We start from the raw sequence: 21,054 nt of genomic DNA on the forward strand, positions 1-21,054 counted from the left end.
CCCAGGACACACGTTGTAAGGGCGAGACAAGGAGGCTGCAGCCCCTCAGAGCCCTGTGGGGATCTGACTGCTTGATCTTCCTCACGTAACAGATGCTGGGGGCTGCAAATTGCATTTCACTTTAATGTTGAAAACAACAGCTGAGGGCGAAATGCTCAGACACACAGAACTGAGGGGAAGGAGGGACCCAGAGCATGAGGAATTTGGGAGAGATGTCCAAGGGAGCATCATCCCAGTTCACTTAAGCCAGCCTGAATGAACACTGTATTTGGTTTTCCTACAAAACCATCTCCCGCGGCAGCTGCACAGCCTGCCATGCTCCCAGTACAGGGCTTCAGATGGAAGAGGAGAATGAAACCTTGACCCAGTAGCACCTCCACACCAAATAAACACATTGCCTGCACAGGATGGGGAAAAAGAAACCTCAGGGTAATGCAAGTTTTCAGAAGCAAGAGGCCAAAATGACAGCACAGAGAATTGGTGCCTGAAGCTGGGCAGTTTGGAGGTGGCTTTGATGCTGTCACATCCCACCAGCTGAATGCTGCTGTGAGATAAGTGGGCAAGATGCAGGGTACCATGGATTGCCACAGTACTGCTGTCTGCTGACTTCGAACAGCACAGTAGAATCTTGCTTCTACAAGCAGTTTCCAATCTGGTTTGTGCCAAAATCACTTGTGGAAACCCTTTTTCCATCACTGCTTGTGATGCAATACGTGGGAAGAGCCTGGGTGGCTCAAGCCAAAACGCACCTGAGTGGACCCCAGAGGTGGTTGGGAGCACCTTCTTCAGGCTGACCTGAAGCCAGGCAGCCCCCAGCCACACTGTGTACCACTGCCCTGTGGCTCTGCTGGGCTCAGCTCCCACTAGGAGGGACTGCAGCTGGGAAAAGCTCCTCACCAGCTACCCTCTGTCCACAGCTGCTCAGATAAACCTTTTAGGGGAGTTGCTGGTAGAGAAGCAGTTCCTTTACTCAGCACAAAACCCAGGCACCACCATGAAAGGAGAGAGGTCTGATGAACATGGGAAATTGGGCTAAAAACCTCTCACCAATCCTCTGGGATAGAGTGGCACCAGACTGTCATGGGCTATCCCCCTTTGCAGGGGGTATGGCAGCAGCTGAGCGCTGCTGCAGCTCCAGAGCCGGGCTGGCAGCTCAGCCTGGCTCTCCCTAATCCCCAGGCAGAGGGAGCAGCAGTAATGGCATTGCGTTCATGTGATCCCCTGGGCCTGCCACGCCGCTCCCAGCGCCGGCATCTGCGGCAGGGCAGATGTCAGATGCAATCACTTCCATCTAACCCACTACCCCAGATTCTCCTCCTGAGGATGAGCCTGGCCCTGGCACCGCCCCCGCTGCTCGCCTGTGAGTGAGAACAGCTTTTAGGGCAAATTGAGCAATGATGGGGGCTATGCCAGGTTCTCACCTCTGAATACTGGGAGTCTTTGCTCAAGCTCAGTGGGGGGGCAGAAGACCCATCCCACAGCACATCCCCCCATTTCAGAAAGCACCCTTCAGCATGGGGACTGAGTTTTCTTTCCCACTACATTCAACCCACAGCAGTGTTTTTCACTCCATGTCCTTTATCAACGCATTTTCTCACTTCTCCCCTTTCTTTAAGGGCTTCTGCCTTCTCTCTCCTCAGCAGTCACCTTTTCTCTGCCAATGTCTGAGCTGTCATCTTTCTCCTGGCCTCCTGCCTGGTCCAGCTGCTTTCCTGACCCCATTTTGAGACAAGTTTAAGGTCCAGGCCAGGATCTAGCCTTTAGGCAAGCCCAGCAAAATGGCCTTGCCAAGGGTGGAAATATCCAGGTTCTTTCACTGTGGTCCAAGTCACAAGGGCAGCTCCCATACAGGCTGGCAGCTGCACTGCTCAACGGGCTCAAGCCAGTGGCCAGGAGGTAAATAGCTCCTCTCTGCTATTGGTCCCCCAAGCTGTCACTTTCTTTTCCTTCACTGCTCTCATTTCAGTGCTCTTGGCTTCTTTCTGCTTACTGCAGTTTACAAGATCTCCCAGGGAAGCGATGAGGCCAAGGTCTAGGCAGAGGCATACAGTCCAACAAGCTGGAGATCACTGTGACAAGGGCTGGGGCAGTATGCCTGGGGTTCCCCTCCAGCTCACCCACCCAAGCATGAAGTGGAAGCAGCAAAGGAAAGCAATCTCCTCACTCCAGGCTGGAGACAAGGGTCAGTAAGAGCCACCCTGGACTTAAAAGCTAGGTAAAACAAGCTGCTGGAGAATGGAATTCCAAGGCAGGCTTGGTGCCTTAGTTCAAAGCAAGCCATCATGCTGTTTTCAGCCAACCATCCCCTGGGTGCTGCAGAGCACCCAACACCATTCCTATCCTCCACCAAAGTATTCCCACCTCCATGAGCTCCCCAGATGCACCTTCAAGGTGCATCAGGCTCTGGGCATGGGGGTACAGCAACTTCCAGCATGAGACAAGCAGCAGCTATTTTAGCTTTGTAGGCAGCACTAACTACAATATTTAAAAGCCTGGTTTAATTACAGGCTTGGGCAGCTCAGCCACACGGCAGCCACTTGCCCCTTCTGCAAAGCAAAACACAACTTTACATGTCCATGTGTTGCTGACCACCACCTAAGGCATGAAGACTTCCTTGCCCCAGGAAATATCACAAAGGCTCTTCTTGGAGATTTCATGTCCCTTATCTAGTTTGGTGAGGGACTGTGATCCCATCAACCTTGTCCCATCACGCAGACAGCCTAACACTGACAGCTTCCAGCTGTGCCCGACCCTCTGACCAGTAGCACCATCAGGAAGTTGTCTCAAACTGTCCAGGTTTTGTTTTGAAACACCAATGCAGTTACAAGAGCCTAAAAAGCACTTTCCAGCTGTTTTAGTCCACTGACGCAGGACAGACATCTGGATCTTCTCCTGTGGCAGCTCAGACCAACGGAAGGAAGCCCAGGCTGTGTTCCAGCAGCCATGCTTCCACCTCCCCTTCCTGATCCAGGCTCACACCAGCTAACACAGCAGCTGCATGCTCAGCCAGGCCATGAGAAGGATCCAGTGCCTTTGAAATGTGGTACTGTTCCACTTCCAGTGACAGTTTTTGCAGAAACTAGAAGTGGGGGCCCCCATCTGGATGGGGAAACCCAAAGCCCCTCCAGCCCTGCATAGTCAAGCTCTCTAAGCAGCCAGATTCTGTCTTGGCACAGATACAGTCTCCATCTCCTAGTGGATACCACCAGGAAACTCCCCCCAAGTAAAGCTGGCAAATACTTGGGAAGAATTTTGAAACATGTTTTAGGAGAAAGGGGGTTGCGTGTGTCAGTTTGTGGCCACAGGAATGTGCCCAGCATCCATGTGTTGAGCAGTCAGGCCTTGTCATCTTCTTGGATGGCAACTTCCCAGAACATGGCCCTCTGCAGACACCAAGCCACGATCTCCTCTGTCCCCCATTGACCAAGGTCCTCCCTTCCCTGCTGCAGCAGGACTGTCCCTCTGCAGCCAGCTGGGGAGGGCAGGGGAAGGGGGCGTGAGAGCTGCATGCCTGGCGCTCGGCCATGCTCCCTCACTTGATCGCTGGGGGAGGGGGGGGAAAGAACAAAAACAGAAGCAGAGTGACTTCATCTTAAAAGGCAGCTGCAACTTCCTCTGTTTGAGGCTTTCCAGCTTTTCCCAGCAACACAACGGCTTCCTGCAGTCCTGCCTTGACACCCAGTGGGCATTCAGCGTGCCGGCAGCTGCCGCTCTGTGGTGTGAATTATGGCTGCTGATGGCCACGGGTGCCAGCTCCCGCCTTCCTCTGGCCCCAGCCAAGCCAGACAGCCTGAGCAATGCATGGAGCACCAGGCAGATGGCCAGGGCTCCTGTCAGCCGTGTACAGCCCTTCCTCAATCCTCTGTCAGTCCCCCACAACAGACGCAGCGGTGAAAATGATTCAGGTCCCAACACTGAACCAGCAGAGAGGTCACACAGGGCAGGTAAACCCCACGGTGAAGCCTGGAGTCTCCTGTTGAAAAGGGCAAAGGAGGGCTCACGGAAAAGTCCCTCGGCAAAACCAGGTCTCTTAAAGATATGGAGGGTCTTGCCTTCTGCCCCAGATGGTTTTCCCTGGTGGTTGAGTTGCTGACAGAACATTTCAGCTCAAGCAGCTGTTCTCCTTCCGGCTCTCAGTGACACTGGGACAAGTCATCCCAGCTCTCCCTGCTTCTGACCCTCTTCAATTTTCATTCCCTCTCTCCCTCATGTACAAGATCTTCAGCACAGAGCCATGGCCATCACTTGTCCACCTGACTCAATGCCTCTTCTTTTTCTTTCTCCACCCAGCTCCCTATTTCAGCCCTATGCACATCCACTTCTACACTTGCTAAAATTCAAGGGTTGAGCAGGGTCAGGACACACCAACCACAAAAAAGCCAGAGAAAATAATTTAACCACCATAAACCAACATTTAGGTGCCAATGAAATGACCTGTACTTCCAAGAGAGAAAAAAAAATAAGGGCATCATTAAGACCAAGAAGTAGCTGGGCTGAACAGAAATGCAAAAAAGGAACAGAGAGTACAGACCATCAACTTGAACAGCTGATGCTTGCACTGCTCTGGGATGTGTTGTGATGGGCATCACGCTGGTAGGATGCAGCTAAAGCAAGGCAGTCCTATTTTGGGGATCACAACAACAAATAAAAATAAGCATCAGCACAATTAAAGTGCTGGAAATCACTACCTCTGAGTAAAGGAACTGCAGGCAGCAGGAGGAAAGGAAAGCCATTAGAACAGATGGATTTGTCCCCCAGTTCAGATAGCTGGATGGGAAGAAAGGTGTTTGCAGGAGAGATCGTGCTGGGCAGGACTGACAAATGCCACAAAAGGCTGGCAGGAAGCCAAGAGCTGTGCAGCCCTAGGTCCAGCCCCACAGACCTGGGCTGTGGGAGGCTGCCAAGACAGGAGCATGGAACAGGGTCAGTCTCTTCAGGGAAAAAACACCTCAGTTCATCATACAGTCAAGATATTTTGGTGCAAATACATCAGAGAGAAGCAGTCAGCTCCTAGAGCATCCCCAGTCATCCACCCTACTGGGACCCAAGAGACCCCAACTGCCGCCCAGTCCAGCCCAGCCCCCTGTCAGTGATTATCTGTACCCTGAGAAGCTTTCCCTTCTCAAGCCCCTCTGAAGCAACAAACAGATCCCACCTGGTAACTGTGAAGACACCACTGTTGCTGGAGTCACCGGATGCATCCAGAGAACCTGGGGGCAGAAAAATAGGAGACACAGCTAGTGGGGTGATGGGGAAGGTAGACAGCAGGACTGGGAGGCTGGAGAGCTGCATAACCTTCTGCAAATACATCACCAGTCATTGTCTGAGGGTCCAGGGACCCAAGGGATCCCTTCTGCCTGTAGTGAGCATTTCACTCTGCTTGTCAAGCCCTTCTCTGCTCTCAGAGAAGCTGATACAGAACTGCACTTACCCAGAAAAATACAGATGGGCACATCTTAGACCACTGCCCCAAACTTAGTTACTTTCTCTGTAAGAGAGACCCAGACACATCCTGCTGATGGTTTCAACCATTCTCAAAGAAGTAGCTCAGAACTGCAGAGCTGCCTTTGACTCTCTTGATTTCAACTCCTAAATATACCACATGCACAGTGAAGACAGAATCCAACTCAGGACATCTCCACTTGGCCATAGCCTGACTCCAGGTCAAAGCCAAGTGACTCAAACAGCTTTCCAACCTCTGCTCCATGCTAAAACTGGGTCTCACAAGCACGGTGACAAAGCATTACAAGATGAACTTGACTCTTTGTGCCCCCTTGTGCCAACAGCCTCTACTCACACAAGCAACATCGCCACATCAGCGCACCCAGGGAACAGAGCTGAGTGTCTCATAGAAAGGCATCAGAATTTTATCTGATCTTGACTGCTTCAAGGTGCAATTTGACACCAGAGGGGCTGAGAATAAGGCAATTTAGCTTTCTGTTGATATTTTAAAGCTCTTCTGTGATAGATTTTAATACAAGAGATACAATACTGCTGTGCCACAGCAATAAATTTTTCTGCTATATCTCTTCTAATAAAAAAAAAAACCTGTACAGAGGTAGGTAATGAAAGCTTTTGAACCTTTATTGAAGACTAAGATGCTTATTTAGACTGATATTTTGAGGTGCCTGGGTCGACATTACAGATAAAAACCAAAAAAAAAAGGAGGAAAAAGCATGTTGCATTGGCCGGGAATCGAACCCGGGCCTCCCGCGTGGCAGGCGAGAATTCTACCACTGAACCACCAATGCTGCCCTGCAACCTGCTCCCTGTGCCTGCAGGCTGGTCCAGCCATCCCAACTGCTACCCACGCTGCCACTGTTACCACACCCTGCCCTGGCAGCTTCCCCAGCAGCTCCCAGCTTCCCTGCCTTCCACTTCTGCTGTCAGACAAGGAAATCCTCCAGTCTTCATCCCATCCTCCTGCTCCCTCTCACGGCAGGATTTTTCAAAAGCCACTGGTGTGTGTGTTACAGGAGAGTACTGGGCTGAAGGTGCAGCTTTAGAAGAACTCAGATGAGCCCTTGTGATTTAAACATTATTAGTTATTTCACACACCTGGACAACAAAGATGTGTTGTGCCAGAAGAAATCTTTACCATGCCAGGACAAGAGCATCCCAGGAATGTTGGAGGGGGACTAACACCACTGCTGTTCCCAAGCATTGATTCATGGGCACCACCTAGTTTCTTCCTCTTGAACCCTCCTTCAGGTCCCCCATCCCATTTGCAAACTTTCACCTTTTATGTTCTGGAAATTTTAGGACTGGAACAATACCTGGAAGATGGTCTGGAGAGCACCATGAATCTGGAAAGGATCCAAAATTCTTCTCCTTTCTGTTCTCTACCCTTCCCCACCACACACATCCTCCATGAACGTGCTGATGCTCTCCCAGGACTAACACAGCTCTCTGAGCTCTTCTCTGGGTGATGATGCCTCCTCCCAAACTAGAAATTATCTTTTTCAGGTCAACTTGACGACTAAGTTGAAGGGGAGCACGGTGAGAGGATGGGGATGCTCACCAGGGCATGCAGAATGCAGCACCACTTGGGCTCCAGGTCAGAACAATGAACCTCTCATGCAGCCTGCAACAAGTGTGTCTGTCTCACCAGAGGATCATCTGTGCAACATATTTCCAAATAAAGCACAGAGCTCCCATGTACTCTGAGCTGCTTCAGGACACCAAACCAACTCAAGAACTTCTCTTGAGAACATTCCCTTGACCTTCCTTACACCTCTACTGGCCCAGACCAACTGGGACTCACCGGTGGTCACTGCCTCTGGCCTGGAGAGGGACTCCTCTGACGTGGGCTCCACTGGTATAGTCACTGATGGCTTGGTCTCATCCATTTCATCATCCTCTGGGATGACCAGCTTCATCAGGCTCTGGTTGCACACGTTTGCCACCTCCTTGATGTCTGAGTGAAGGCAGTGTAAGGAACATGCAGTCCCACACATGGGCAGGTGCCGGCCATGGAGAAGCCACTGCAGCCCCCTCAGAGCTGCCCCAGCCCAGCTACTGCAAGCCCCCTCACATCCAAAGGGCCAGTGTGGGTGTTAGCATTTGGTGGGAGAACTCTTCCTGGACCTGCACCCCAAGGGCAGGAAACAGGCACTGGAACAGGCACTCCCTGTGGGTTGCTGCAGCAGGAATGGAATGGGAGCAGCTCTGAGCTACAAGGATACTCTTCTTGCGATCATCATAGGACAGACATGGCAGGACGGCAGTCAGGATCCCTGAGGAGTAAGGCAGCATCACCCGGCCAGCCAGCTGGATGAACTCCCGCATCCAGCACATGGCTGTCAGCTGGATCAGGTCATCTGGAAGACACAAGACAAGCAAAGGTGAGGGAAAGGGCAGCACTGGCTCCACAGGCCGAGGACCACCTGGAAGCAAGGAGCTGCCTCTATTCCACTCCAAGAGAAGCTCATCTGAGACAATTTAGTCCCACAGGAGATCAGTGAGACCTGAACTTCCAGTGAGCTTGAGATGAAACACATTCATTGGGTTTCAGTTAACCCAGTTCAACCCATAATGCAGGTTTCCTCATTTACAAGTACTCTGTCAAGCTTCCCAATGCATAAAGATATTTCTTCAGTCACACCACTGCAGCTCTGTGTCTGGGTCTAGCATCATTCCTAGAGGTGGGGTTTTAACAACTTCCCTAAATTCTGGAAAAGGCACCACTGCCATGGCACTCTGTTGATGCAAGGCCAGATTTTAAGCTTAAACAGTGTAAATTCATTGGGAATTAGTTTAATCAAGAGCAATCAATCTAAGTCTATCTATACTTTTCTATCTCCCAGGAAACCCACTCCCATTCAGCAACATTTAAAGAGCACAATGGGCAAAACTTGGGAACAAGATCCTTCTCAGGAAACACATCCAGCTGCAGCTGCAACCCTCTGCCTATACAGGAGACCCAAGGGAGCTGTAGTGCAGCACTGGCACAGAGCCCACACATCCTTAACACTCTGATCTATGCACCACGTGCCACCAGAGGTTACACTAAGACCTTGAAGAGATCCTCCCAGAAGTGCTGGATATCCAGAGGTGCCAAATATTTTTTAGGCCACTCCATTTTGGAGGATGCCAGACCTGCGTTGTGGCTGGGGAATCTGCAGTACAAAAGCAGTTGTGCCAACTACAGGAGAGCTGCCTGTTCCCTCCTTTCAGCAGGATTTCCATGATCAGTGGCAAAAAAAAAGGTGAGCAGCTAAGCTGGTAAATAGCCTGCTAGAAAACTCCTGGCCTGAATCTACAGTCGGCACCACAAACCAGGAGGCTGGTGCTACTGCCTGGTCCTGTGCACTCACCTGCTGCCTGGCAGTGGATCACCAGGATATTGGCCATTTCTGCAAACTTCACACTGGAGGGATTCTTCTTGATCTCCTTGAGGAATTCCCCAAGAGCCACCTCACACCTGTGGAGAGGCAGAGGAGCTGGTCAGTGCTCGATCACCTTAGACAGAGCAGTTAGGGAGAGCTTATGGAAACTGTCTTCTCCAGGTGCACATGGATGGATGTTGGTGGCATGGCAGAAGTGTCTTTGCACAGAGGGAGGGGCAGGAAAGACGAGGCTGACAAACTCACCCTGCCCCACAGCAGAGATTGCACACAGGTGCAAGGGCAGAGGTGATGGCAGCACAGAGCCCCCCACAGCTTCCACAACTCCCCCAAAGCCACCCAGGTTCTGTGGATATGGAGGTGCCTGGAAAGAGGAGCAGTGGAGCAGGTGGTACCCAAAGCTTTCAGTGCTTGTTCCTTGACATGTGGATGCTGAGAAAAAAGAGATAGGGAGAATCCAGAAAGGCACTGCAGCAGGACAGACCCAGGCCAGTCTCACCACTTACTTATGCCTTACAAAACCAGTCCAGCCACTCTCTCCCAGCACAAAATGCCAAGATCCTTTGACTTCCAAGAGAACACGCAGACATTCCTGCACTTCAAAATGCCTCTGTCTTGGGACCAGCAGTGTATCTGTGGAGCAAGCTCCCAATCCTTCCTTTTCTCCAGCCAGGAGATGCTGGGCTAGAGCACTGCCTTGCCAAGAAAGTTTCTCATGCTGCAAATTTCTTCAGAGAGCTCGTGCCCATCCCAGAACCACACATGAGCCTCTGTGGATCTAAGTCAGGTGCTGGGAAAGCAACAACTCAACCAAGCTAAAACAGTCTGTCCCCCCGTACAGAGTATGGTATCCTCCACAACCACGGGACAGGGGAGACCCTTGCTAAAGACACTTTGATCTACTGCCCAAGCCAATTTGTCTCCCACCACACGTGGAGCTTCACTGCAGTTACACACAAGAGTTGAAGATCAATAGAAAATGTGATGGGTGAATAGCAAACATGACACAGTCCTTGCAACCAGAAAGCCTCCACACTCACATTTTCCGTATCTCCTTGCTGTTGTCTCCCAGGATCTGGAAGAGTCCATCTAGGATTTCTGGAAGGTAATCCAAGAGGTTGATATCAGGCACGGACTCTAAGACCAGGATCTAGATCAGGAAGAATACAAAAGAAGAGGAGAGTTTTCAAGATGCTGGCTAACATCACCAGCCCAAATCTGCCAGGATACTGAGGAATTCAGAGTTGAGCTGTATGGGATAGGGGGAAGGAAAAGAGGACACTGTGGAGTTGCCCATCTTGGGAAGCAGGAGAGCTAGAACAGCAAGCAAGCAACCAGCCTGCAGCAGTACTACATTTCCATTCACAGCTCTGCTACACAAAGCAGGGATTAGGAATGACTGCCAAGACACATCCAGGCAGATCTGGGGTGGCAAGAGTATCACTGAGAGGGGGAACACAGGGGAACACATCTCCCCAGACTTCAGCCAAGCACCAAGAACTCCTGCTTTGCACAGAAAGAAGAGAGCAAGTGGAGGTCCCTTGCCTGCTGGAGAGCAACATCTCTCCATCACCTCTGCATGATGGAAAGCAGCCTAGCACTATCCCTTGGGAGACTGTAACCTCTAGAGCACAGTATGTCCATTTATACAAACAACATTTGTAGTGTACTTTCTAACTTGGTGTGCCATGTCCTGAACAGGCTGGCAGAAGTGCACTGCTGTGTCCCTGCCACTGCAACAACAAGGTGACAGGGAACAGGCCTTTTAAAGAAGCAGGTAAAAAACTCTGCTGAATTAAAAACCTGCCCAAATAAATCCAGGAGCCTGAGCCCACACTTCGCTGGGGATATCTGCAGTTTGCCTGGACATGGGAAGCTGATGGAGTTCAGAGTGGCAGGCACACACAGCACCCTGTGTACCTACCCAGGATATGATGAACTGGCGGGCGTACTGGTTGTTGGAGTAAATCCTCTCACGCAGCAGTGGGATGAAGCCTACCAGGTCAAATTGGTTGCTCTCTGTCACGATATCCTGCAGAGCCCAAGCACAGGGTGTTAGAATGACTGCCAGCATGCAGCAACCTTAACCCAGTCTTTTTAAGCCATGTGACAGGAAAAAGATGACAAGCATGAGTCTGCAGGTCAGGAGACCTAGGGAGAAGGAATCACGCAGTTTACCCAGGCAATGAGCTGGCAACACCCTCAGGCAGAGGCTAATGCTGAGCACGACCCAGACAGGGATGCTCCTCCCTGCTGTGTGCCAGCCTGGCTGAACAGGAAGATGGGAAGCTTCTCTAATTCATGCCTCAGTGCTGTGCTGCACACATGAGCAAGCACTTCTGATGCAGCCACGTGGATGGGGTGGGAGAGTCCCCTGACTTCCCTTTACAGCTCCTTCCACACGCTTGGTAGATTTTGCTGCATGGCCGAGTCCCTGGCTTGGTGCAGTGGAACAGATCTCCCAACAGGAAGGTTTGCAGCAGCAGACTGGCCTGATAACAAGTAGCAAGGGCAGGACCTGGCAGGAAGCTGCTCGCCTCTGAACAGCAGCAGAAAAGGAACTGGGAAGTCTATGGCAGTAAAAGCCCATCAGCAGGCAGAACAGGAACGGGAACCAAGCCCACAGCCTGAAGTAGTAACAGAAGCTCCACTCACATCATGACTCCCTTAGGCAAGGGATGGAGAGCAGAGGAACAGCCCTCCTGCTGCCTGGCACAGCACTGCAACCCTCAGATTCAAACCTTGCTTCCACCAGCTCCCACGAGCTGAATGCACACATGGCACTATGTTAACTCACCAGCCCATCCACCCAGCTGCCTGAGAAGGCCACGAGAGCCTTGATCAAAGAGGCAGCAGTCAGTGAGAGAAAAAAATGTTTTTACAGCAGCCACAGGACTGAGGTGGGATGGCTTTAGCAGCTGCAGCCTTGGGGACTGACATGTTCCCAGCCAGGACAGGGCACCAGCTTGCACCAAGGACTCTTGGAGAGCAAGAATACCTTGAGGAGCCGATCAAGGAGCTCGGAGCCACTTTTGACATTTGGGTCAGGATCAGCAGCCAGCTGTGAAAGACAGAAACAAAGAAACATTGCAATGGTGGGTCCCAGGCCTGCCCCCTGCTCTGCAGCACAGCTCCCAGTAGGCTCACAGGACTGTTACTCTCCTTTGACAATACAAGGAGAGACATAGAGAAGTCCCTTTATCTCCAACTTCTTATTAGGCTCCAAAAAATTCTCCTGAGAGACTTCTCCCCTAAGGGGGAGACCAAGCACGCATCACCTCCCCAAGCTATGCAGGTTTTCATGGCCCAGCAGTCACACTCTCCAAGAACAGAGAAATGCAGGTTACCATGAAAATCTGCAAAGGCAGACACACACAGACAAAGTTTTGACACAACAGACCCAACAAAGCCAAAGTGCTGCAGAGCCATCTTGCCTGCAGCAGCTCTCTCAGGCTCATTTTCTAAAACCATTCAACAAGGAGCAGAATACATCCTGGAGGTGAGGACAGACAACAAGGTATCTTACAGTCAACTTCATACCCACAGTATCAGTGGCTACTGTGTAGAAACTGCTCATTTTGCTGATCCTTGTGGGTCCCTTCCAACTCAGAATATTCTGTGATTCTGTCCTTCAGACCTGTCTGGGTCAAAGTAAACCAGTTTGCTTGGAAAGGAAACCTTGGACAACTTGGTTTGACTTGGTGATGATGACGACTAGTCCTCAAAAAGCACATGGAGGTTCAGATGAAGCTTCTTACCTTGCTGAGGCCATCAAAGAGCACGTTGAAGTGTGGGAGGACAGAGCCCCTAGCCACCTTGACAATGTTGTAGAGAGCCTCGCAGGCGTAGTACCGCAGTCGACTGTCAGCATCATTGAAACATGTCAGCACCGGCTCGATCAGCTCCTTCAGGTACAGGCCAGAGTCCTGGGGGCACAAGGAGACTGCTTAGCTAAGGACCATGCCACAAGGAGGGGGAAGAGATGGTGCTGCCCTGGAACATACTGCAAATACTCAGGCCTGTGATGGCTTTAGTGCACCTATGCTGGGCAGGATTTATCAATGAATTTTGAATTTTATTACTGAATTTTGTTATTCAGGTACAGTGCGAGCAATCAGGTTTTCTGGGCATCTGCCTCATCACCTGCCTGCAGGACAGAGGGAGCCAGAGATGGATCTCTGTGTGGGCCAGTGTCAGCAGTGCACAGCAGGAGATGGAAGGGCTGCAACTCTTGTAAGCTCTTTTAACACAAACTAGCACTCAGCCTGCTGAGTCTAGTCCTACTGCTGGAAACTAAAGAGGGACAGAAGCCCTTTAGTTATGCCTAGGTAGCTGCCAAGATGTAACCCAGGCCAGAGAGTGCTCCAGGACCCAGAGGGTGTGTGGCCGGGTGTGCTGGGGTAACTCCAACACAAGGCAGTTGTAGGCTGCAAAGCAGGGAGGGACCTGCAGGGCCCTATCACACTGACCCAAGAGGAGCAGCTGTTCTCTCACCACAACCTGCACAAACCAAAACCCCCACCATACCTACCTTGCCCAGGGCAATGGAGCAAGCAGCGAGGCCAATGAGTCCTCCTTTCCGGCTGTGGGGGTGCTGGGAGAGCGCAAACTCCTGGGACAGGATCTGGATCACGTGTTTGATCTGGGATGTGTTGTTCTGAGCCACAAACTCTCGCACCAGCCTGGGGAGAGGATGGGGAAGCACAAAGGGAGATTTAGGTTCTGGCTAATACAAACATTGAGAGGCTTGGTGACAGACACAGGGACTTTCAGCCAAAACAAGCACCAGGAAAAGCAGTACTGAAATGGGGAATCCTTAAGGAACCCAAAAGTGAAACCAGAGCTCTCCCCTCCTTCTCCACTCATATCTACCAGCAGCTCCCTGCCCTCCTGCTGCTCCAGCCTGCAGCCTCCAACACTGTTCATAAAATCTCAGCCCATGATGTGCTCTCAACGGCCAACCCAGTGCAGCTGTGTGCTTGCAGAGAAGTTACCAGGTCTTCAAACACCCTCTCCAACATGGCAGGTTATCAGGATCATTTACCCCCAGCATGACACAGGATGGGGGCTCAGCATGCACCCAGCTGGTGACTTGGCAGTGAATCGCTGCCCACCAGGCCTACACACAGTGCCATGGTTTTGAACCCTTCCAGCCACCCATACAGTGCTTCAGTTAACAGCCTATATATATAACTTTACTACTAACAGTATATTTCAATATATTCTTAAACAACCCAATATTTAACAAAAAGCCAACACAGTTTCCATGTATAATACCTGCCTCTCCCTAGGAACTTGCAGCTCATTATCCAGAGACAATTAACACATCAGCTGTGGATGAAGAAACCCTTACCTCTGCTCCTGCCTACAGAACTGCTTCCAAGTCCCAGCTTGCCCAGCCAGCCCTTCAGCCTCAGTTTCCTGTTGGCAGAGCTCTTGGCCAGGTAGGGAGGCGCAGGCAGCAGTGCAGGCAGGGGTGCAGGCAGGGGTGCAGGCAGCAGGAGCATTGGTGGTTCAGTGGTAGAATTCTCGCCTGCCACGCGGGAGGCCCGGGTTCGATTCCCGGCCAATGCAGTGCTCTTTTCCTCCTTTTTCCTTGCATTTCTATCCATAATGCAGACTTAGGCACCTCAAAAACTCGCCTAAATAATCATCTTTACTTTAACTGCCAAAAAAGGTGCAAAAGCTTTCACTGCCTAACTCCACAGAGGGTTTCTTTGGCACTATATGAATCTCCCACTCCTAAACAGATGCCACTGACCAGTCTCGCATTTTATAATCCAGGAAAACCATTACAGAAGATGTTTATGAACTTTTCCTCCCCAAAATTACAAACACCAGCTCTGCTCTCATCTCAAGCTGTGCAAAGCAGCTGCTCCCTTTTGCCCTGGGGATACTAGGCAGTCCCTCCCTCCCTCACTCTCCCTAGTCCAAAGCCAAGTTCTCCAACACTTACAGCCTGATCCACATCCACAGACTGCTTTAGGGATAATGGCTCCAATTTCCAGTCCTGCTCTAAGAAGAGAAACACACTGAGTTTGAGCATGAGAGACCATTGGGGTGATCACTTTACTACCTACATTTTACAGATGCAGCTTTGTTTCAACAGGAGTAAGTTTACAGACTTCCTTCATGAGTTTAAAGGACTCAAGATTTAATTAATGAGGCAATAACTGCAGCATTGGAACCTGCAAGCACCAGGAGCTGTTCCTGCATTATCAGCTGAAGGAGGAGGTGGTTCCTGAGTAAAGAGGGAGCAAATCCCTCCTGGCTTGATGCCATGGACAAGGAAGTGATGCTGCTGGGGCCATTCTGTGATGGGTTTTAGATGAACCAAACCTGCGTCATCTGTAGAAAAGGTTGGCCCTTGCCTTCTTCCTCCTCACACTCTTACCAAGTTGTACTTCCAGCTTGATCAGATGAACTGCCTGACCCCAAGGCAGACTTTGGTTGGTGTAAGGCCAGCATAAACCCTTAATCCTAGGGCAGAGTAAGCTGGAGCAGAGCTGCTTGGATAAGGCACAGAGTATCACCCCTCACAAGGCAGCAAAGAAGTTACTCAAGTACTCCTGAGGCTGGAGTTATGAGGACACTGCAAGAATCCCACCCTGCAACACTGCAATCCACCCACAATAAATCATTCCTATAACAAAGAGAAAAAATGAGAGAAAACTAAACACATCAAACAGCAGAAGGGGCTCGCTGGGTTGGGTTTGAACAAGCACACACTCACCCTTGTCCCAGGTGCCATTTTTCTCTGCTGACCTCTCACACAGCACCCAGGCAGTCCCCACACCACATCGCCCACTGAACTCTCAACACAGCAACTCCATCCCCACGTCACCAACTGCTCCCCTTGCAGGCTCACCATGGCCACATCTTCCATCCAAAACTCACCCACCAGTCTGGACCATCCCCACCAGCCCTGTGCTGGGCTGCTCCCTGAGGCGACATTTCAGATCTCCTGCAGGAGCTGAGCTCTCAGGCAGTGCCCAGGGAGGACACAGTCCTTCCCAGGGAAAGCTGTGGCCAAGCACATCACCCAGACCAGCACAGTGAGGGTGAAAAGACAGGCAGGGAACACGTACAAGCAACACCAGAGGGGCACGGCCACACAGAAGGTGCCTTCAGACCTTTGCCTGGCATGATCCAAAAGGAAGGCCCCAGATCTGCTGGAACAGCAGTGCTACAGGAAGAACCAAGGGCAACACCCGATAGCCAGGGGTGACAGCGACCTTTCCCATCTCTCTAGCCAGGGTCCAGCACGGGACAAGTTTGGGTGAGCCCTCGGAGGAGAGGCACCAGCACTCCGGACATGTCGCAGCAGAGCAAAGCAGTACATTTCCAAGGAATTCCTACAGGGATGCCACTCACGTATTCACCTCGCACAGGGCTGTGCACCGGGCACCCACGGTCAGAACGAGCCTTCTGCCAGGGGCTCCTGAAACGCGCCCGGAGCCAACGGGTCCTCACTGGCACCCTGGAGCTGGCACACTCGGGATAAGCTTCGGTGCCCGGTGGGATGGGGCTGGGAGACAGGGAGCAGCTCGGGGAGAGATCCTGCTGCCCGAGCACCGCCCACGGCGCTGTCCCCGACAGGGTCACCGCGTCACCTTAGCACCTTCCCGGGATTGCCGGGCCCGCAGGGTGCCAGCCCCGGTACCCCGGGGTGACCGCCATCCCCGCAGTGCCCAGATCCCACCGGGCAGCCGGGCCGCTCCCTCCCGGTGTACGGCTGGACCCACCCAAGCATCACAGGCCGGCTCCCGCCACGCCGGGGCCGCAGGGAGCCCCAGCACCGCAACACATCTCCCCGCGGCACGGGGACGGGCTCCCTGACCCACCACCGGGGCCGCCCCCACCGGCACCGCCCTCATTCCCGCTGCCCTCCCGGTTCCCGGAGGCTCCCGCCGCTCACTTCTCTATCTCCAGGGCCGCCACCTTCCTCTTCTCGTAGAGTTTGTCAGTGAGTGCCCGCACCACGCCGGGCGTCAGCGGCGACAGGTCCCGCTCCGCGTTCATGGCCCCGCCGCCGCCACCGGCGGCCACGTGACCCCGCCCGGCAGGCGCGCGCACGTGACCCCGGCCCGCCGCACAGCGCCCCCGCGCGGCGCGGAGACACGCTGCACGCCGGCTCATTAACCGCGGCTCATTAACAGGAGCGTCATTAGGGAGAGACGCCTTCGGTCGGACGGCCCGAGGGGGCACAGTCCCGGTCCTGGCCACAGGCTGATGTCTAAAAGGATTTAGCAGCACTTAATCCTTGATTAATTTAACATTTACAAAGTGATTCAACAGACTTTGCTGTAACCGTAACAGTCACTCAATTATCTATTAAGTGTATAAATTAAATTCCCACATGCACCCACACAGACACACCGGTAGATGTTAGTAAGTGTCCCCAGCTATACCTATTAAAAATTCCCCTCAAGTGCCAGTGAAATACTTGGATCGAATGCCCTGGTGTTCCTCAGCAGGTGAGGGTTGAGCCTCAGGGCGTGTGGGTATTGGTGCAGGCTGCACCACTTCAGCTTGTGGTGCAGACCGATTGTGCCTGTCTAAACATCTCCTGCCCAAAGGATTCCCCCTCTTGTGCCAGCACATCTGGCCTCCTCACACTTCACAGGGTGCCTTTTGAAGGTGACCAGGACATCTAATTTCAAGCTCCCTGTGGCGTCCTTGGCACATCCAGCATGGAGATATTGTACCTAGGGAGAAGCAGAGCGTCCAGACTAAACAGGAATTACTGGCAAGGGCAGGATTGACAGCAAAGAGACTGATGTGGTTAGCAGCTGTGCCAAGAATCTGCACCTCATTGTGGATTTATCTGAGGTTTGATAGAGAAAGGTAGGAACAAAAGATGACACTTCCATACCATGGAGCCTTTTCTGCAGGGCCAATGCCCAACTCTCACTCTATCTGCTTCCAGCCAGCTCCTGCCACGTGGAAAGCTGAGCCAAAGAGGGATTTTGGCTCCTGCTGGCAGGCTATGGGTTCAAGGGCTGCCTGTGTTCAGGCTGGTACCTTCCCACATGCAGCAAACACCTCAGAGAGTCCACTGATGTGGTGATAATCCCCCACAACGAAACATACCATGTCTAGAAGAACAAAATGCTTCCTACAACTTCCTAGGAGGAAACCCTGCAAAGATTCCTTAAGAAAAGCTTGGGAGACAGAAAGGCCAAGGAAGAAAACCATGTCTAATATTTGGCTGCTGCTTGGCCAAGTCGAGAGCAGGGTACATGTTTCCCTCTCTGGATAACCACACTTCATGGTTAATGAATTTACTTTCCCCACAAAAGTCGTCAAAATAAACACAGATCAAATACAGTCTTAATGAAACTGGGACATCACACATGCCCACAAGAACAAAATGTGACTTGAGAGATAGGTCAGAAAATCCCCACCCCCTTTCCTGTGTTGTGTTTAGCTGAAGAGGACAGACTGGTCAGAAAATCGTATTTGCAAGAAGAACTCCCTTCCTGGAGAACAGAAGTCAGTCATTTGCTTAAAAAGAATTTGTGAGACCTGTTCCCAAGTCTGCCATATTTTGGGGGACCTTTCTTTCATGGGACAATCACTGGTTCCCAGACCAGGACCTGTCCCAGAGCAGGTGCTCACATGGACAGGTACAATGCCATTGTTACAAAGGACCAGAGGGAGTTTCTCTGCATCACCCAGCAGGTGCCTCTTGAAGCACAGCACAGGGTCCTCTCTACATTATGAAGGCCTGGGCACAGGACCCTCACCCAAGGCAGATGCTCCTCCCCACTGACAGTGAAGGTCAGGCTTTTGGCTTCAGTTCTATGCGGCTGCAGGAGAGGCACAGAAATAATTTCAGCTGGCACTAACCCATTTCCCACTGGGCAAGCAATGCAGCAAAACACCCACTGTGTTTTCCCTGGCAGGTGCTCCTGTACCCCAACACAAAGCCCCCCCCACCCCCCCAGTTGATTTAGGGCCATTCACAAGAGGAATCTGCTTCAAAGAGGCAGAGTGTTCAAGAATAACACTTTAAAATCATTCCACTTAATTGAATCATGCAGTACAGCAGGTAAATAATGAGGCACCAGATGAGACATGGCAAATCCCCTGGCTGCAGTGATATGAGACATATGCAACAAGCAGAAGCACAGCATGAAAACAGTACAAAAGCAAGAAGGCAAAAATAAATCAACACTGCCATCAGTAAAGATTATTTCCAAGGACATTTAAAAAGGATTTGCTTATTAGGGCAGAAAGCTGACTTCCCTTGTTCCAATTCAGTCACTAAAAGGCTGGGGAAGGCCAGGTCAGAGTTCCACTACAGAGGTCCCAGGGCAGAGCAACAGGGCTTCTCTTGGATGAGGGCTCTAACCACTCCCTTAGCAAAAATAGCTTAATACACCCCAGGGAATTACCCAGGATCATCTCATTTTACAGAAAAAGGGAGGAAATCATGACTGCTGACTTGCTGGCACAGAAACAACTTCATCTAAGCCACTGTCCTTGGAAAGCCCCAGCTCAGCTGTAGCACATCTCAAACACTTCCAGTTGGCTACCTAATGTTGCCCTGTCTTTACAGTGATTTAGACAGGCTAAATTATCATCCTCATTTTTCTGCTCTGCTCTATCTAACAGCAACTACTGCCTCACAGACCATCTCATGCCAAGCACTCCGACATTTTGCTTACAGGTTAAAAAACAGTCTCATGCTTAAAACCACCCTCACTTACTTTACAAACTGACTCGGGAAGAGTGGGGAGGACATTCAGGATTGCTCAGCCACAGTGACCTGCTCTCCCACCTGCAGACCCATTTCCAGCTGGATCTTATAAAATTCCAATAGGTTTTTTGTGTGCCCCTTCTTGATGCACAGCACCTTCATGAGCAGACCCTGGAATGCACAGGAAAGTTGCCAAAAGCAGGTGGAGGGAGGTGGAGAAGAAAGAGCAGGGCTGTTAGCTCTGCTTGGAGGTCCCGCTTATCTTCTGCCAAATTGCATTAGGGTTTAATTACAACCTAAAGGGGAAATCTAATTTTTAGGCTAGAACAATGCATATATTTTTCAATAACAGAGAAAGAAGCACATTCCAGTGAACTCTGCGAGGAATTAATTTCCTCTGGAGCCACTTGTTGGCCACTTGCCTGTTTCTCTGTATTCCTATTTTTTAGAACCAATTTAGGCTTTTGGAAATGGGAATGCTGAATCAGTGTTCAGCTTTTAATCACCCCATCTCCCCCTCAATTGGCTTTGCTGGACCTGAGCCTGCAGGCACTTGCTCCTCCTGATGCTGAGTCACCTGAGTCTGTGGAGTTGGTGGCAGCTGAGGGTCCCAAGCATCTGGCATGAGAGCAGCCTCTGCTCCAAAGGGCTTGGCACAGCCCTGTTGCTGCCTCTTTCCTGCTGAGGATGCTGTGACAGCTCCCTGTTCTGCTCTGCATGTTAATTAAGCAGGAATGTATTTTCTCTGGGTCCCTCAGCAGCCACCATGTGATTGTGCATGGCAGAGCTGCAAATGAAGATGGTCTCCAAGCTATTAACACCTCAAATTGCTCATCAAGAGCCCAGCAGAAGGGCAGCATGTCAGATATTATTTCTGGTCCACATTAAGAACTGTTGGTATTCTAAGTGATCAGAATAAACTAATTCAGTCTGACACCAAGGGAATCAGGTATCATGACTGAGGAAGGTGAGATCAGTAGAACAGAAGCATCCATACATCCAACCTCTGCCCATCAGCAGAGCCTCCCAGCATTCATCAGACACACCCATTAATTTTGGCCAGGGGAGAAAAATGTTTTTTTTCCTACCTGGATTAGACTCTTGTGTGCTTAGATTTTTTTTTTTTTCCTTCCAAATGTTCAAGCCATTCTTTCTTCTTCACTCTCTAGTAACTGAAATGTCTTTCAGAGAAATCTCTTTCCTGTAGAAGAAGTTAAGTCTTTGGGTTGTATCCTGGCCACTCAGCTTCTCTTCCTATGGCATTACCATAATCTTGGCCTTGGTCAGTGGTGGTTCCATCTTGAAGCCATCTGTTATTGCCTCTGTCAGACATTGAGAAGCTTCTGGCAGCTTCTCACAGAAACCACCCTTGAAACTCCCCCACTACCAAAACGTTGCCATGCAACCCAGTACGTGCCAGCCTTTCACTAATCTGTAATAATACTCAGATTTTATGATTTGGCCTGCCACTATGTTTGTGTCAGAGGGGAGCCTGCAGAGAAA

The 21,054-nt window shown here is 51.1% G+C and overlaps 1 protein-coding gene and 2 non-coding genes across 4 annotated transcripts in view; 1 reads left to right on the forward strand and 2 right to left on the reverse strand.

Moving 5' to 3' along the window:
• The window catches only part of VAC14 (VAC14 component of PIKFYVE complex), a 59,223-nt gene extending 42,314 nt beyond the window's left edge, over positions 1-16,909 (reverse strand). The window contains exons 1-11 of one of the 2 annotated variants that reach the window (XM_059857230.1): positions 16,765-16,901; positions 14,803-14,861; positions 13,378-13,528; positions 12,605-12,772; positions 11,845-11,907; positions 10,771-10,878; positions 9,887-9,996; positions 8,817-8,923; positions 7,686-7,820; positions 7,265-7,417; positions 5,156-5,210 (exon numbers count right to left, since the gene is read on the reverse strand). In XM_059857230.1, the coding sequence (XP_059713213.1) occupies positions 5,156-5,210; positions 7,265-7,417; positions 7,686-7,820; positions 8,817-8,923; positions 9,887-9,996; positions 10,771-10,878; positions 11,845-11,907; positions 12,605-12,772; positions 13,378-13,528; positions 14,803-14,816 (1,064 nt within the window). In that variant the 5' untranslated portion in view covers positions 14,817-14,861; positions 16,765-16,901. Of the gene's footprint in view, positions 1-5,155; positions 5,211-7,264; positions 7,418-7,685; positions 7,821-8,816; positions 8,924-9,886; positions 9,997-10,770; positions 10,879-11,844; positions 11,908-12,604; positions 12,773-13,377; positions 13,529-14,802; positions 14,862-16,764 lie in introns of both variants that reach the window. The other variant, XM_059857229.1, reaches the window with a different exon arrangement.
• On the reverse strand, positions 6,181-6,251 carry TRNAG-GCC (transfer RNA glycine (anticodon GCC)). Its single transcript has one exon. It is a non-coding gene; the product is annotated as a tRNA-Gly (tRNA).
• Positions 14,350-14,420, forward strand: TRNAG-GCC (transfer RNA glycine (anticodon GCC)). The gene has a single exon. It is a non-coding gene; the product is annotated as a tRNA-Gly (tRNA).
• Positions 16,910-21,054: the final 4,145 nt, after the last annotated feature.

This window comes from Haemorhous mexicanus, chromosome 12 (assembly GCF_027477595.1).
Source record: "Haemorhous mexicanus isolate bHaeMex1 chromosome 12, bHaeMex1.pri, whole genome shotgun sequence".
Lineage (NCBI taxonomy): Eukaryota > Metazoa > Chordata > Aves > Passeriformes > Fringillidae > Haemorhous > Haemorhous mexicanus.